General features: G+C 45.7%; 1 protein-coding gene across 1 annotated transcript in view; it reads left to right on the forward strand.

Annotated features, from left to right (window-relative positions):
• Positions 1-5,981: 5,981 nt before the first annotated feature.
• Positions 5,982-16,566, forward strand: part of SERPINE3 (serpin family E member 3) — a 28,196-nt gene continuing 17,611 nt past the window's right edge. The window contains exons 1-5 of the mRNA XM_063103102.1: positions 5,982-6,237; positions 11,347-11,601; positions 13,388-13,408; positions 13,714-13,911; positions 15,817-16,015. Coding sequence (XP_062959172.1) covers positions 5,982-6,237; positions 11,347-11,601; positions 13,388-13,408; positions 13,714-13,911; positions 15,817-16,015 — 929 coding nt within the window. The remainder of the gene's footprint in view (positions 6,238-11,346; positions 11,602-13,387; positions 13,409-13,713; positions 13,912-15,816; positions 16,016-16,566) is intronic.

The raw sequence follows: 16,566 nt of genomic DNA on the forward strand, positions 1-16,566 counted from the left end.
TATATGGACTGCAAATCAACAACATCAAAAATACCCACAACATAGAAAAATGGGTAAAGGATATGAATAAGCAATTTCAGAAGAAGAAACAGAGACGCTCAAAATCATTGGTGATCACCCAAATGCAAATTAACACAATGAGATACAATTTCACATCCATTACGCTGGAAAAATAAGAGAGATAGGAAATACCAAGGATTGGCAGAGATGTGGCAGTATTAGTGGGATGTAGATGGATTTGGTGATCCAGAGCTTAATCTGGAATGATGTAGTCAAATTAAATATATGCATATCCTATGACCCCAAAATTCTCTTCCTCAGTAAGCATCCTAGGGAAAGTTCCAGACAGTCCACAAGGGCTGTTTACACTGGTGAGGAGCTGGAGGCAACCTGGATGATCATCAATGGGCAAGTGAATTAAGAAAGTGTGGTGGCCACACACAGTGGAGCTACCCAGTGCTGGAAGCAAGGTTCAGACACACACGTAGCACCACATAGGTAGATCTCAAAAACACAGTGTTTATTGTAAAACATTAGGGAACATAATGGCATAGTATAAAAGTATGTATGTAAATCTAAAATACATGCACACAAAACAACAATATACATTTTTCAAAACACATTCCTAAGAGGAAACAAAACAACAAAGAAGGGGGCTTTGCACAGACCAGTGTGATGATGCGGTGTGAAATGAGTAGAAGGATTAACTCAGCTAATGATGAATGACTTGCTTTCTAAGGGTTAGACAAAAATCAGCTCCAAGTTCAAGTCCAGAGACCTTTGTTTGAGTTTTTCTTGCAACACATCTAAAAAGATATTTTTGGATAAAACATAGATTCACATCTCAGTCAGTTACATGTGTTTCCCAAGGCCCCTTTCTATGTGAACATGAAGTGACCTTAATGGTCTTTTCTTAAGATGAGATGGGGGTGGGGACATAATCCAAAGAAGCTGATGTTTTTAACCTCTCCTACTTATCAGGTGCCATGCTGGGTACTTTATAGAGGCTGTCTCATTTCACCTTCACAGTGAGAGGTAGGTATTACCTTCCCATTTTGCAGAAGATGTAACTAAGGCTCAGAGCCATTCGGTGACTTGCCCAAGGTTTATACTTAGTAAGAAGTAGGTATCCAAAGCCAGACCTATGTGCTCTCCCCACTATACCATACTGAAAGGTGCTGAAAGGCAGAGAGGTCCTGCAGCTCATTTTGAGTCTATGTACGAGGTACCTGTGAAGAACTTGAGGGCAACGTTGCAGCTGTCAGTCGTGACAGCAGGAAGCCCAGAGGTGGACGCTCCACTTTCTCTTTCCTGGAAGGACAGGTGGAGGCCCATCTGCATGGTTTCCCATGAAGGACTCACCCGTTTTGTCCAACATCAGCACCATGTGCTGGGCTCCCTTGTGCTGCTTACTCTAGCTGTGCTCTTGGACTTCTTTTGGTGGCATCTGTATCTTAATCAGTCGGCATGTTCTCTTTCTATGGCAAACCCCTCAAGGGCAGAGGCAAACGGGTCTCTCTCTGTACAACCCCAGACAAGTAGCCCATACAACTAAAAGGAGTTGCTTGTGTATTAATTATATTTCAACTAAATTAAAATGCAATTCTTCTATCCATCACGTTAGTTGGACAGACCTCTGGGTTTGAAAGTGACTTGTTTATGCCTAGAAGAAATTAGTCAATGAAAAATTAAGAATCATAATTAAAGAGGTTCTGTGTCTCATAGCAATCTGTCTACAGGTGATTCACCATCGCATCCCAGGTGAATGCAGGCAGATTGGACATACATTATGAGCCAGTAGAGTATGGGCTGGCCACCAAATGTCTTAGAATCCCACAGCCAAGAGGGATTTCAAGAAACCCAAAATCTTGTAATGAACAACATGAGCCTGGGAGTCAAGGTGGCCCTAGGTTCAAACCCCAGGTCAACCTGGTAGGACCTTAGGCAAGATCTTAAACTCTTCAGCCTTAGTTTCTTCACCTGCATAATGGAGATGGTAATATATTCCTCAGAGTATTGTTGTGAGGATTCATTGCAATTGGGAATGGAAAGTATCTAACAGAGTACCTGAGATTCAGTAAGTAATCAATAATGTTCACTCTTTTATTACAATTATGAATAGATATCTCCAAGAATGGAGCTTCTCTTAGCATATTCATCCTGGGAAGGTAGAAACAGACATCATAATTTCTGCTTACAAGCAGGTAATCTCAGCTTACATGGTGACTTGCCCATGTCCACAGCCGAGTACACAAAAGAAAAACCAATTGCAATTCATCTTTCATTCATTTCCACTTCGTATGTTTAACCTATATAGGAAATACTTCTTGTATGTTAAGTTTCCATAGCATTTTTCCTTGAGAAGGTTTTTTAAAAGCAACTTAGAATAGTGCATTCATAGAGTTAGGAAGGAATGGTCATAGAAGTCAGATAGCCCAACATTTTTCCAATTTGAAAAAATTTTTAACAAGCATATCTCCACCCCTACCACTGGCAAATAGCAAGTCAGATTTTGATCAAATAATTCCACCCACAGGGAGCTCACAACCTTGCAAGACAGCCCTCAAAAGTTACTGCAGCTCTTTCTTAACACCATCTGCACCGACATCTAAAGTATGTACTCAGTGGACAAGACTGTAAGTCCCCTGATGCTTGAGCCCAGGTTGCTGGTTTACCACCATATCTCCAGGACCTAGCACAGTGCCTAGGAACCCAGCAGGTGATCAAGAGATACTTTTTGGTTGGATGGATGGATATGCCCTCTCTGCACACTACAGAATAAGTTAAACCTATCATACTATGGCTTAGAGTCCAAGGCATGCAATAATAAACTTACATCCAAATTAAAGATTTGGGGAGATTTCATGTAAAACAATTATGGAACTATAACTATCCTAAGACCTATAAACTATCCCAGGCTTGGGTGTCAGGAAAGAAAAAAAACAAAAGTCTGCTTTGAAGTGAATTACCTACTGATTATAGGTTTGGGGGTAGTTGTCAGGTAAAAAACAGTCCATTAATTTTTAAATATTAACACTAACAGGTGCCTAAGAGATAATTACTAAGAATTGCATTTATTTCCAAGTGTCTCCTTCTTTTCTTTAATCTTTAACAACATATAATCTATCATCTATTTTGAACTTAATACAATGCTTAAGACCTTAAAAGAAATGTATGTAATTCTGAATTGGTCACAAGGACTGACTTTTGACAGAAACTACTCATACTTTCCAAAAATATGCATTTACTCATTGACAACATGGTCTCTTTCTCAAATTAAGTCATTGGACTTATTAACTGTTATATCTAAGAACAAGAAATAGTGCTTATACTACATATACAAAAATGAGGACATTCAATTTTATTAGCAATAAATACTGCAAGTCACCCTGCTCCAAACTGGTTGTGCCGTATCTTGCACTGTTTTCTTTCCCTTTTGCAGAATTCCATTTGCTAGAAGTTTCAGGTCATGCTCAATGACTGATTTATTGTTTTACTCACAGGAGGAGGGGGGGAAGCATTAGGTACCTGGTACCCAGCAAAAGTCCAAACGCAGAGTTATCAGTGGAATTCCTCAAAGTGACAAAGGGCTTCATGAAGGGTCCCTTGCTGGTACAACCAGGTCACAAGCCTAAGAAGCCTTGACGGGTGTGGCTGGCTCCCTCCCCAGGGCCCTGCTCTGTTCTCGATCTGGGCTTTGCTGCCTGGGGCTGGGCTGCCTCTCCTGGCTCCCTGCAGGATCTCCAGGCTCCAGGAATTTGGACCGAGTGGTAGAGACATCGCCGGCAGAGACGGCAATCGCCAGCTTCCTCCCTGTGCTGTCTTGTGATTCAAAGCAGATTCTGCTCCACTCTTTTAAAAGGGGAGCACATGAATGCTGGAGACCCACAAGACCAGAACTGAGCAAGAAAACCCAACAGTCTGATACAAGAGTCTGTGAGTAAGTAGCTCATTCAAGGTGAACCATGGCAGGGATTTGGTCATGAGGAGCCTGGGACATCAAGGTCTGATTGCTGAGAACGTTTTTGTGGGAGATTATAGGAGATGCAAGAGCACTGGGCCTTGAAGCTTTCACAAATGACCCTGGGCTGGGACCCACTATCTCCAAACTCTCTCTCTCTCTCTCTATCTCTCTCTCTCTCTCACACACACACACACACACACACACACACACGCATACACACACCCCTATGTACCAAGGTCATCCAAGCACTCACTGAATTTGTGCTAGGCTGTGGGGAAGAAGGGCTGGGGGAAAAAAAGGATGCTTTTCTATCTTGGGCTTTTATCTAAAATAAGCCCCATTAAGTCCAGGGGCCTTGTTTGCAAACTTCTTTGGGAAGCAACTTTAAATTGGGCCTCTTGAACATCTATCTGGTCTGATACCAGAGTTAGACAACTTAGCAAAAATTGCTGCTGGCTGTATGTGTGTCACAGTCATTGAAACACTTTCCATTTTGCCTTTCTCTTCTTACATTAATTTCTAGCTAATGCTCTTTGTTCCTTGGAAGTGTACATTCCTTTTTTTCTTTTATTTTTTATTTTAAATTTGTATTTATTATTAGCATATTCATTCTTACAAATCGTTATATTTCTTTATGCCCTTTGCCCGACCTATCACTTCCCAAACCCCCTCCCTCTCTAGCATCCCTAGGTAGGTTCTCTCCTTCTGAAAGTTCAGCATATTGTTTTGGTCTTTTCTTTCTTTCTTTCGTTCATTCATTCCTTCTTCCATCCTTCCCCCCCCTCCACACCTCCCCCCTCCATACCTCCCCTACCTTCCTTCCTAGCAGCCAGTTATAAGTGAGAACATGTGGTATTTCTGTTTCTTTGTCTGGCTTATTTCACCTATAATTTTCTCCAGACTCATCCATATTGCTGCAAATGGCAGAATTTCATTCTTTTTTATGGCTGAGTAGTATTCCATTGTGTATATATACCACATTTTCTTTATCCAGTCATCTGTCGATGGACACTTAGGTTGGTTCCATATCTTGGCTGTTATAAACAGAGCTGCAATGAACGTGGGAGTACAGATATCCCTTCAACATGATGATTTCCATTCCTTTGGATATATACCCAGCAGTGGGATTGCTGGATCATATGGCAGTTCTATCTGTAGTTGTTTGAGAAACCTCCATACTGTTTTCCATAATAGCTGTGATAGTTTACAGTCCCACCTACAGGGTAAGAGTGTTCCCCTTTCCTCACATCCTTGCCAGCATTTGTTACTTTTGGTCTTTTTAATAATGGCCAGTCTAGGAAGAGTACACTTCTGTGGTAGGAGCTATCTTTGTATAATTCTACTCTCTGTGAAAGTGTTCTTTTTCATGAGAATAATTCACATCACAAGAATTCTGATATTCTAAGAATGATTAGCTCATGTATCAATACTTTAAGGTGTATATGTATTCTCAATATTTTATATGCCACTCATAGAGGACCAGGATTTCAGTCACAGCCCGGATTTTTTCCTAACATAAACAAGTCATGAAATCTCTAAACTTCAACTATTACCTCTATAGTTGAAATCCAACAACAGCTACCTAGTAACATCGTTTAAATAACTGAGAATGTACAAAGTCATAGTAAGTGATTATTATTAATAATATTATTATTATTTGTGATAGACATAGCACAGCCATAAGCTGGCAAAATACCAAGAAAAATGGGTAGGGTGTACTGTTTGTATTTCTAGTCCCAACATCTGATCAGGGCCTTGCTAAGGTCACACATATAGTAAGTGACAAAGGCAGGTCTTCCAACCCACAGTTCGAACCCAGTGAGCATTTCTAAGGTGGACACAGCAGGCTGCCCTGAGCAGGTGAGACCAGAGAGGGTAGCCAAGGCAGCCACTGCCAGTCCCAGCCCCTGAAATCAGAGCTGCTGTCCCACTTCTCTGGAATGTGACCCTCTCTCGTCTCCAGCATCTGGCCTCCCCTGCATCTCTCCCCCTGAATTGCAGGAGCCCACCAGCCTCCATGCCACCTGTCCTGGCCACCCTCTTCCTCCTTCACTCCTGCTTCACCCAAGGAGATGGCCACATCCTCGAAGGCCTGACGCTGCTGAAGACAGAGTTTGCACTTCGCCTCTACCAGAATGTGGCAGCAGGTGGAAACAGGACAAACTTTGTCATCTCTCCCGCCGGTGTGGCCCTCCCACTAGAGATCCTGCAGTTTGGAGCCCAAGGGAACACTAGGCGACAGCTGACAGATGCCCTGGGGTACAGCGTCCACGGTAAGAGGCCTGTCCATGCATGCTCGCTGTCCTGCTCACTGTCACTGTCACACTCACCCTCACGCTCAGGCTCACTGTCTCTCCCGGGCCCACCCCTACTCCCTTCCCTGCTCAGGCTACCTCAGGAGGTGGGGAGCTGAGCTCCCAGTGGTGTTAGAGGATGACCACTGGGCAGGAGTGTAACAGAGGGCATTCAGACTGCAGTGGGGGTTATCCTGCATTTTGAAGGTTCCCTTCTAACTTCAGGTTCCATGGCAATTTTTCAGTGTCATTTCACACACCATTTTATAGTGCTTAGTAGATGCCAGGCAGTGTTTAAAGCACCTTACAAACATGAAATGAACTAGTTGTCACAACAACCCTGGTGAGATTGGTCATTTTATTATCATCCCTATTTTAGAGATGAACAAGCAGATACAGAGAGTTGAAGCAACTTACTCAAGGTCACATAGCCAGAGCTGGGACTCAAGCCCGGGCCGCCTGGCTACAGGGCCTGTGCTTTTGACCAACCTGTTTTTATAAATCTGTGACTTCTAGTGCCAGATCTGCCACCGTTCTGTGGGTTACATATTTTAGATCGGCTCTGCCAGCAGTGGTGAGGGTCTCCTGAAGGCAAGGGCAGCTTTGCCTGGCCTACACCCTGGGCCACAGCTCAATGCCTGGCCTCAGTACCAGCCTACCAACTCCATGCTAAGACAGCCACACATGCATGTTATTTTTCCTTCTCTATCTCAGAATAAGATGTTGATTAAAAAAAAAAAAAGGATGGGAGTTATCCTTGCATAAATTAATATTTGTCAGAAAACACAAGAACTAATACCAACGTAGTCTGGCAAGAGCGTCCTTTGAGGTGGAATCTTGAGTTGGCAAGTAAAGATTAGCACTCACGACGTCAGGCCACAGGGCACCAGCTGAGTCTCCCATCCCTCTCCACCCACACCCCTGCCAAACAATTCTTGTGACCCTGCTGGCCAACAGACAAACGTATTTTCTCTCTGGGGATAACTGAGGTCAAAGATAGTTTACTGGACTTCATTTTTCTCAGCAAGTATATTACCTAAGTGCACATATCCATGGAGGTATTCTTCAACCACACGAGGCTCAGTGCAATGCGATTTGCCAGGTACTACTGAGCACCTGCTGAGCACATTTAATGTGCATAGGTATTCTCAATATTTTATATACCACTCATAGAAGACCAGGATCCTGCTGCCGGTGCTGTGCATCTGGGACTCAGCATCCAGGTATGCAAGGAAAACCCTGAACGCAGGCAGGTCAGCCCCATGGGAACCATGCACCTAGAAACACACTCTAATGCGGTGTTCTACGTGCACTTATTTGAAATAAGTTAGTACGGGGAGGGAATGGTTTATTCCACTGGAGGATCAGAAGGCTCCCCAGGAGACATGACATCTGAGCTGGGTATGAAGAATAAACAGAAAATTTTTTTAAAAGCGGGCAGTCATTGCAGCCTTAAAACAGAGTCCCATGGGAGTCAGGATTAGGGAAATGTGAGCAAAGTGTCACTGTCCTTCGGGAAAGGAAGCTGACCACAGTCAGCTCTCAGCTGTCAGTTACAGCCATGGTACCTGGTTAACCAAATATGATGATTATCTGACTTTCCATAGAGCCCATCAGAGAATCACCAAATGTCAAGAATGCTTAATAGTCAAACTGTGGAACAATAATCTCAATCATAAACTGCTTCCTGGTCTTATGGAGCCACGGTTAATTATTATACGCAGGAATGTGCCGTTTACAGAATTCTGGTTAATAGCACATCCCTGTACTTTGGTTTGCCCCAGTATAGCCCAGAGAATCACATGCGTGCTGCTCAAAACAACCCACTAGGCACCTGCCAGCCCAGTCCTTCTTTTAAAAGTCAATGCAGACCAATAAAACAGGTGTAAAGCAGCAGCAAAGCATGCCCAGGGTCTTGGGGCATTGTTCCTGTTTAATCAACAGAAAGATCCACCTGAGCTTACAGTTCCACACACTGTCTTCTTGTCACTGTGTATCCAGACAATATGTGACAACCAGGAGCTTTGCCAGGGCTCCGACCTGCTGTTCATACAAGCACAATGTGAGATTCAGAACAGACACCAGAGATATCCCCAAGGCGTACGTTTGTTTTCACTCCATGAAACACACCATTTCTCAATGTTCCGATTTCTAGGGAGTTTCACTGTTCTTCCAGGTAAATTAATAAAGAGCACTTCACAGCCTTCTGTTAGGCACAAGAATGGTGAAAGGAGTAGAGGCCTCAGAGATAAGGTAGCCTGGCCCCTGGGAAAGAATTCTGCTTGATGATGTGTATGAACTTTATTCTTACAGTCATTCTGTCATATGATCCTCATATAAATCACCTACAATCACTAGACCTCTATTAATATCTTCATTTACGAATGAGACAAAAGGTTAATGACTTGGCAAAACTCAGCTCACCCGCTAGGTATGTGGCAGAGCCAGGATTCAATTTCTAGATTTTCTAACTCCGAGTCCTGTGTCCTTCCCACAGTTCCTGAGCCCCGCTCTAAGCAATTGAGCAGTTGCATAAACATGTAAGGATCTTGCCTTTATTTCTCACCAGAGGCATCCTCATCACCCTCTCAGCCCAACCAAACCCTTTGGAGGTCACTCTAAAGCAACCCTCTTTTAATTCTCTGGCAATTAAAATGTCAGCGTCAAAAAGGTGGTCCTTGTAGTTTGAGAATTTTATGTACATTAACCTTATGAAATCGAGACTCGCCCGATTCAGTGTCATATTCAAGAAGTTTAGTTCACCAGATTTATTTAAAAGGCAGGTACCCTCCACGCTGGTCTTTCTGATAAGCCACCTGGGTATGAGCACCTGACCCAGCAGGAAAGGCGCTTTCTATTTCAGAGGCGGGAGGAGGAGAGAGATGAAGGCAGTAGTGAAGGATTCTCTTCCAGGGGCTAATGCAAGAGAAGTGTGTCCTCATGCTCACATCATTCACACTTGCCCCATCACAGACAAGATCTAGGAAAACAGCAAACATAGCCAAATAGGAGGCTAGGAGCTCTGATGCCCCACGTTCATTCCGAAAAGAACCCAGCTACACTGAGCAGAGTCCCCCCGCCCACCCATTCCTTACCCTGTGGGCAGCAGGACAGAGAAGCACCACCACCCACAACGGGGTGGCACTGAGCAAGTTCACGAACTTGTCCGAACCTCAGCGTCCTCATCTGTTAAGTGGGGATAATAACAGCATTTAATTCACAGGGTTGTCGAAAGGATTCAATATAATCAGGAATGTGGAGTGTTTAGCACAATGTCTGTGAACATAGCTGGCTTTCAATAGTTTTTACTCTGACAATGCCTATTTTGGCAGGTCTAGAAAAGCTCTTCCTGTGTGCAAATGGACACAGATAAACCAGTCTCCAGTGGAGAAAAGATTTCACACAAAAATTTACTTTAAGCCAATTTGCTCTGCTATTTTAACATTCCTGGCTAAAAGAACGCTGGCCCCTTGACCCAGAGAGGGTGGGAGGACGGAGAGGAGAGAGCTCTGTGACCATTCCTTAGGTCACACTACACTCTGGACCAGGGAAATGTCTTAGTTCTCCTGGGCCGACAGTCCACATTCCACAGGGATGTGATCCTAGAAATACATAAGACCTTTCTCAATAGAGAAAAATCTTATTATAAGTATGTTTTTTATTTATGTCCTCACTACAGTAAAACGCAAGCACTTGAGTTAAGCTGTAATTCATGAAATCTATATTCTGAATCAGTTTTTTACAGTTGTGGATTATAAGAAGCACATTTGGTAGTGTTTTGTGGATGAGTGACATCTGCCGGCTACAGTGGTCTGCAGCCTGGTGGTTGGGGGCCCTGGGAAGGTGCATTCTGGGTGCCCTTGCCCCCCCCGAGCAGGTGTTAGCCAGTCACCTTGGGGGTCTGCTGCTACCTCCTGGCTTGGTTTCTGCAGCATGAAGGTGTCAGATTGATAGGCCCTAAGCCAAGTGAGTGATTCATCCCAGTGGACATCCTGGGAGAGCCAACCGGGGCAGGGTGGTGCAGGGTGGTGCAGGAAGAGGCACCCAGCATGTGCCTTGTACGGAGCGTCTGTGGATAGCTGCAGGGCTGTGCCTAAGAGGGGAGGAGAGGTGTGCAAGAGAAGGGAAAGGCCGAGTTCCAGAGGCTGCTTGCACAGCAAGGAGGCTTTGCTTCTGGAAATGCCCAGCATGCACGTGTCAGGACTGGGAAGGTTGGGGTACTCAACAGTGTCCATACTTGATGATGGACAGGAGGCCGCCTTGCAGCTATGGAATGCCTGGGGAAGAACAGAAGTGGCAGCTTGTGAATAATAGTGCAAAAATGAAATCCATTATTGATTATGGAGAGAAGCAAGCAATCTCCTGTGTAAATAGTAAATAAATAGAAGTCCAGCTGCTGTCCAAGAAGGTGGAAGCTATCAACTCTCTCAAATGCTTATTATCCCAACCTTCTTGCAGCTTCTCTTTGACATTAATAATGTGAACTCTCTGCTGGGTCTTAGGAAGATGGGGGATGGGAGGAATTCTTAGCTTTCCTCTGTATTTCGCAAATTGAAAGCATAGTTCTAAAAAAGCCTGTATCCAGATGTCACTCAGGTTTGTAACATGCAATGGTGGGAATGGATTTAAGTCGCCTACAAGATATGTTAACGCAATATCCTGTCCATTGCCTGTCATTGTTGCTTGTGACGTTACACATAAATTTCTTGACTTGTGAGTATTTGAAACCCCACTACCACACACCAGACCTGCCGTTTACCACCCCTTGTGTCTACTCTAGCCCTCATCAACATTCCTGAATCAGAAGTTAAGGAAGAATAGCCTCTAGGCAGCTGCAGGGTGTTGGTAGTGTTTTTCTCTTTGACTTGATCTCGGCCTGATTTCTTTCAGAACTAGCATGGTTTCTTCCCAGCTTTTAATCCTGCAGTTAGTAATGACTTTTCCAAACTGAATGTGTACGGTGGATGAAGCTTCCAAAACTGCAGTGGAGTTACTGGGCCCCATTACAATGTCATGTGCAGACGGAGGTTGCTCCAGCTCCTCACTCATGCTCACCATTGTCCACTTCTCCCGACTCCTTTTTCGCAGACCAAAGAGTGAGAGATTTCTTGCACGCCGTTTACGCCACACTGCCGACCTCCAGCCAAGGTGCCGAGATGGAGCTGGCCTGCACTCTTTTTGTGCAAGAGGGAACGCAGCTGTCCCCCTGCTTTGTGGAGCAGGTCTCCTGGTGGGCTAACAGCAGCCTGGAGCCAGCCCCTATGAGCGCCAACCTCAGTGAGCTTGGTGAGCCCAATGGCACCACCGACCAGGCCAGCGAAGGTGTCCCCAGACAGACCGCAGGTAAAACAAAACCATCTACCTTGGCGAGCCTGAGGTCAGAGGCTGCAAAGACAGAGCATTACCCAGCACTGTCAGAAGCCATGGTGACGGGCGCTCAGGCTGTCCTCAACTGTCACAGAAGTTTCTCCTCCTGGGAGATCTTTCCCTTGAGTGGCATGCTCTGTGAAGCAACTAAAGCTGACCTTTGGCTCCCTTCTGCCCCTCGTCCCACCCTAGCCTTCTCTCACACAAATATACACATACACACACAAACATACAAGTGCACAAACACACAGAAGGGTGCTCAGAGCCTCCCACCTCTGGGCAGACCCTGCAGGCTTTGTCCCATGTAACTGTCCCCCCAGGTGAGTTCCTGCTGGGCTCAGCTGTCATCTACATTTAACCCCCTGTGATAACAAAATGCAGCAGGATCCGAAAAAGTGGTTTCTTAGGAATTGAGGTTAAGGAAATAATCTAAGAAAAGAATAAGTTATATGCAATAAGATGGTCATCCCAGATTTACTAAAGAAAAAGAGATACAAACAACACAACTATCCAGCAATTAGGAATGATTCAACTAAGTATGGCACCTGCATATTAAGCAGTTATAATTATTAGTAAATGATGAAAATCATTAACATTTACTGAGTGTTCATTTATTTAGCACTGTTCTAAGTTTACTATCTCAGTTTACCATCACAATAATCCTAGGAGGTAGGTGCTAATACTGTCCCCATTTTACAAATGGAATAACTGAGGCACAGATGGTTGCACCTCCTGCCCGGGGCCCAGGAAGCCACGATTCTAACCCAGGTGGTCTGGCTCCAGGGTCCTTGATAACTGCAAAGTTTACACTGAAATATGAAGAATGTTTAAGATCCAATGTTGTTTGAAAAGCAGGATAGAAAGTGACATATATGCTATGGTTGAACTGAAAACAGTATGTGTGTGGACAGTAAGTGCCAAGTTAAAATTCAAAAATTAAGATCATTTTTGATAAGGTGTTCCCCCCCACACACGCACATACACACATTTCACAATGACTTTATAATTGACTTTTAAAAAGTGCAATTTCCTGTCTCAGCTCCTACACTGCCAGGCACTGTAGCTGCTCTCAGCTCCTAGGCTGACTGTCCTCCAAGCACAAGGGGCAGTTGATGTGGCCCTTCAGAGCACAGAGTCTGGGGCCAGGCTGCTTGGGCTCAAGTCCAGGGCTTCTATCCTGGGTAATTGGGTGGATGGTGACTTCGTGCCTCACAAGTATGTGACCTTGGCCAACTTCTCTGTGCCTTGGTTCCTTCAACTGTGAGATGGGAACAGCAATAGAACTGCCGAAAGGAGTCTGTTAGAACAGAGCCCAGTGCAGAGTATGTGCTTATTAAACAAAGGGCCGAGACAAAAGCTGTCCCTTTGGAGGTGTTCTTTTGCTTCTTTTTTTGGTAATGTATAAAATTTTAACCACGGCCCTCCAAACACTATGCCCTTAACAATGATGTCTAAGCAAAGGCTCAGCAACAGATGTGGCTCAGCAGGGGTAACGGGGAGTCTCAGGGGTGACACTGTGCAGCATGCAGTTCCTGCAGGGGTTTGCCTGGGGAGGGAATGCTTAATGATGCCTGGGAAATGGCCCCAGACAGAACCAGGAGGAACATCCCAACTTGTTCAGAAAAGAATAAAAGCATGATCTTCAGCAACAGCTGGTTATAAACATGTATGGATTCTGCAATGAACAGATATTAACCAATAGGCTACAAACGCAAGTTCAGAGGTGCCTCACCACCCCGCTGATCAGGTGTGTAGGTGGCAGGTGGCAGGTTGCAGGGACCCAGTCCGATTTCTGATTCTCACTTTCCATCCCCTCCCCCCACCCCAAGAGCAGGAAGCTGAGAGCAGCTACTGTGGCCATTGGCTGCTGGCAGCACAAAAAGCTGAGACAGAGAATTAAGCATGTTTAAGTCAATTGAGAAGACACTGTGAAACATTCAAGAAAAAGAGAGAAAAACCACCTACCAAAAAAGATCTTAATTTTTGCATTTTAACTCTGTACTCCTTGTCCACACACATATTGTGTTCAGTCCAAAATACTGTACATTTAATGTCCCCCTCCACCCCCTGTTACTCTCCCACTTGCAGGTGAGGGCCCAGGTGGCTCACTGTGGGAGCAGGTTGGTGCAGCGTTTCCTCAGCTCGTTCTCGTGAGTGCCATGTCCTTCCAAAGCACTTGGCAGAAGAGATTCTCCTCCACAGACACACAGCTCCTGCCCTTCACCGGTGCCCAGGGCCTCGTCTTCCAGGTCCCCATGATGTACCAAACAGCCGAGGTCAACCATGGTGAGCCCCTTCCCACTGTGCTGTCTAAAGTGAGAGGAAGAACAGGGCACAGGGGCGGGAGAGAGGAGCCAGGTCCCTGCCCTAAAGCACCAGCATGTGCTTTGAAATGACTCCGTCTGCTGGACCGCACATGTGGCAGGAGGAAAGACCAGGGTGCCAGGAGACTTAGAGAGGGGACTTTGAACAACGGCTCCCATAGGACAGTGAGGACACAGAGAGGAAGAGAAACTGAGTTTCATGCTTGACATTTTCCTCTGCACTTAGTAAATGAGAGAGTTAATGTGAAACCAAAAATGTGTGAACCAAACCACCTCCCCTAGTAGGCACCCCCATAAAAACACACTTCACTGTTGGGTGCTGCACAAGGACAAAGATTGAGCCGAAAAGGCTCTTCAAGAACATCCCCAGCCTGAAAGTCCCACTGGTCCTGAAATGCCATCATTCTGTGTGCCCACCCTGCTTGATGGCCAGTCATCCTCGTCAGGATGGGGGTGTGGAGTGAGAGGTGCCCAGTACCACGGAGTTCCTGGCAGCCCCCACGCCTGCAGACTGGTGTGTGCTGTGGACACCAGTGGGGCCTGGCACCGCAAGGAAAGAAGGCCCCCCTCCTGCTCCCACATGCCTCCTCTCAGCCCTCCTGAGGGCTCAGCCCCCACAGCTTGCGGGGCTAATTATGTTCTCACTCAGGGAAAAGACAATGAGACTTCAATCAGCATTTTAGGGACTTTGGCATTTAGAAAGCTTGCTAGTCTTGCTTTGATTCCTTGCAGGGCACATAGTGAGTTCTTGGTAAATATTCATTTGTTTATTCAACCAATAATGATTCGTTGAGGCCAAGAAAGATGAGACCAAAGAAAGTCTACTGGGTAAGTAAATACTCATCGATGATTTGTTATGGTTCTCATTCCTACCATTTGATGGTTGTTTTCGCGAGCATCCAGGTTAATGGAACTGTTGGCTACGTGAGGGCAGGCAGACTCCGTGTTGCAGTGCACCGTGCATGGATGCTGAATAAATATGTACTGAATAGGTAAAATAAGTAGTAGGAACTCTGTCCACGTCTTTCCCCACTGAGCCTGAGCTTCTGCCTTAGTGGCTGGCCAGCTCTGGTGTTCCCTGCACCAGGGCCCAGTCTCTCCATCCTCCCAGGAGAGGGAGCTGGGTGACGTCCTCCAGGGCTGGGGCTTCCACACACTGCCGGGTCTCCCCTGCCCAGCTGGATGGCTGACATTACTTGTCCTCCTTTCCCTGTCCCTGGGCCCTGCCGCCTGTGCCTTTACCAGCAACTCTCCCTGTCTCTGGCCCTCTGTGTCTGTCACCACCACCACCTGTCCCATCACTCTTCTGAAGTCATGCTGTGCCTGACAAGCTAGGCTTGTCCTTGGCCATCCATTGCCATCGCCCACAGGCTGCCAGCTGCCCATCTTGAGACAGGCAAGTGACAAATGATCAGTCCACAGGTCAAATCCAGCCTGGATTCATGTTTTGTTAGGCCCGTGTAGTGTTTTGAAAGTTGGGAAATCTCATACAAAATCTGGATATAGAGGTTTTATTGAAAGATAGAAAGATCTGGCATAAAGGGCTTTGGATCCCATGTGGCCACCATAGGCCAGGATGGGATTGGCTGCCCTTTCAGGACAGGCTGTGAGGCTCTCCCATAGGCCATCATCCCCACGTGCCCAGCCACTACAGATCCTCCTATTGGGCCCTGTGAGGGTATCTTAGAGATGCTAGGTCTTAGGATCAGAAAAGGTGACCATATCACTCATCAGTCTTTGGCCTCAAGCTGCTTCCTGAGGTTTTATTATTTGCAGTTCTGTAAGCCAGCCTCCTCCTTGGGTCTAGCACTGTTGGCTTCCCGTGGCTCCTGGGACAGAACTAACCTCTGATCTATTGAACCCCCAGGCCAGTTCCAGGATGCCGCAGGACATCAGGTGAGGGTGCTGGAGCTGCCTTACCTGGGAAGTGCAGCAAGTTTGTTCCTGGTGCTGCCTCGTGACAAAGACACCCCGTTGAGCCACATTGAGCTGCACCTCACAGCCAGTATCATTCACCTCTGGACCACCAGCCTGCGGAGAGCAAGGATGGATGTGTTTCTCCCCAGGTAAGCAGCTGCTCCCCTTACAGGGTGCTTTGTAGTTGGCAGTCGGCAGGGCCTGGACTTGGAGCCAGGTGGTCTGACTTTAGAGTCTGTCCTTAGTCACTGGGCTGATGTCTCTAATGTACCCCTAGAGGTTAGACCAAGGAGACATTATTTAGAGCTTGAGTCCATTTCGAGGCACTGCTGACTAACCCATGGCACAAATGGAAATGAACTAATTTCCTGGGGTCTTCCCAAGACCAGATACTCTGCCTTCACTGGGCCAGACAGGAGCTCTGGCTTCATGCCACAACCAGTTCTCAGGGCAGGGGAGGAAGAAGTGTGGTTCCCTTGTAGGAATGTGCCCCAAATCTCATCACATCATAAGAATATACAACTGTCATTTTTTCAAAACCAAAGAGACAAGATGGCTTATATAATTGAGCAAATACAGATATAATTCTAATCAGAAGCCAAATTAAGGCATAAAAATTTGAGACTTTAAGTCTCTGTGCAGAAGTTCTCTCTTTCTAAATAGAGGTGAACCCTCCTTTAAGAAAACCCAATAGGTACAA

The sequence above is a fragment of the Cynocephalus volans genome, chromosome 7, assembly GCF_027409185.1.
Source record: "Cynocephalus volans isolate mCynVol1 chromosome 7, mCynVol1.pri, whole genome shotgun sequence".
Lineage (NCBI taxonomy): Eukaryota > Metazoa > Chordata > Mammalia > Dermoptera > Cynocephalidae > Cynocephalus > Cynocephalus volans.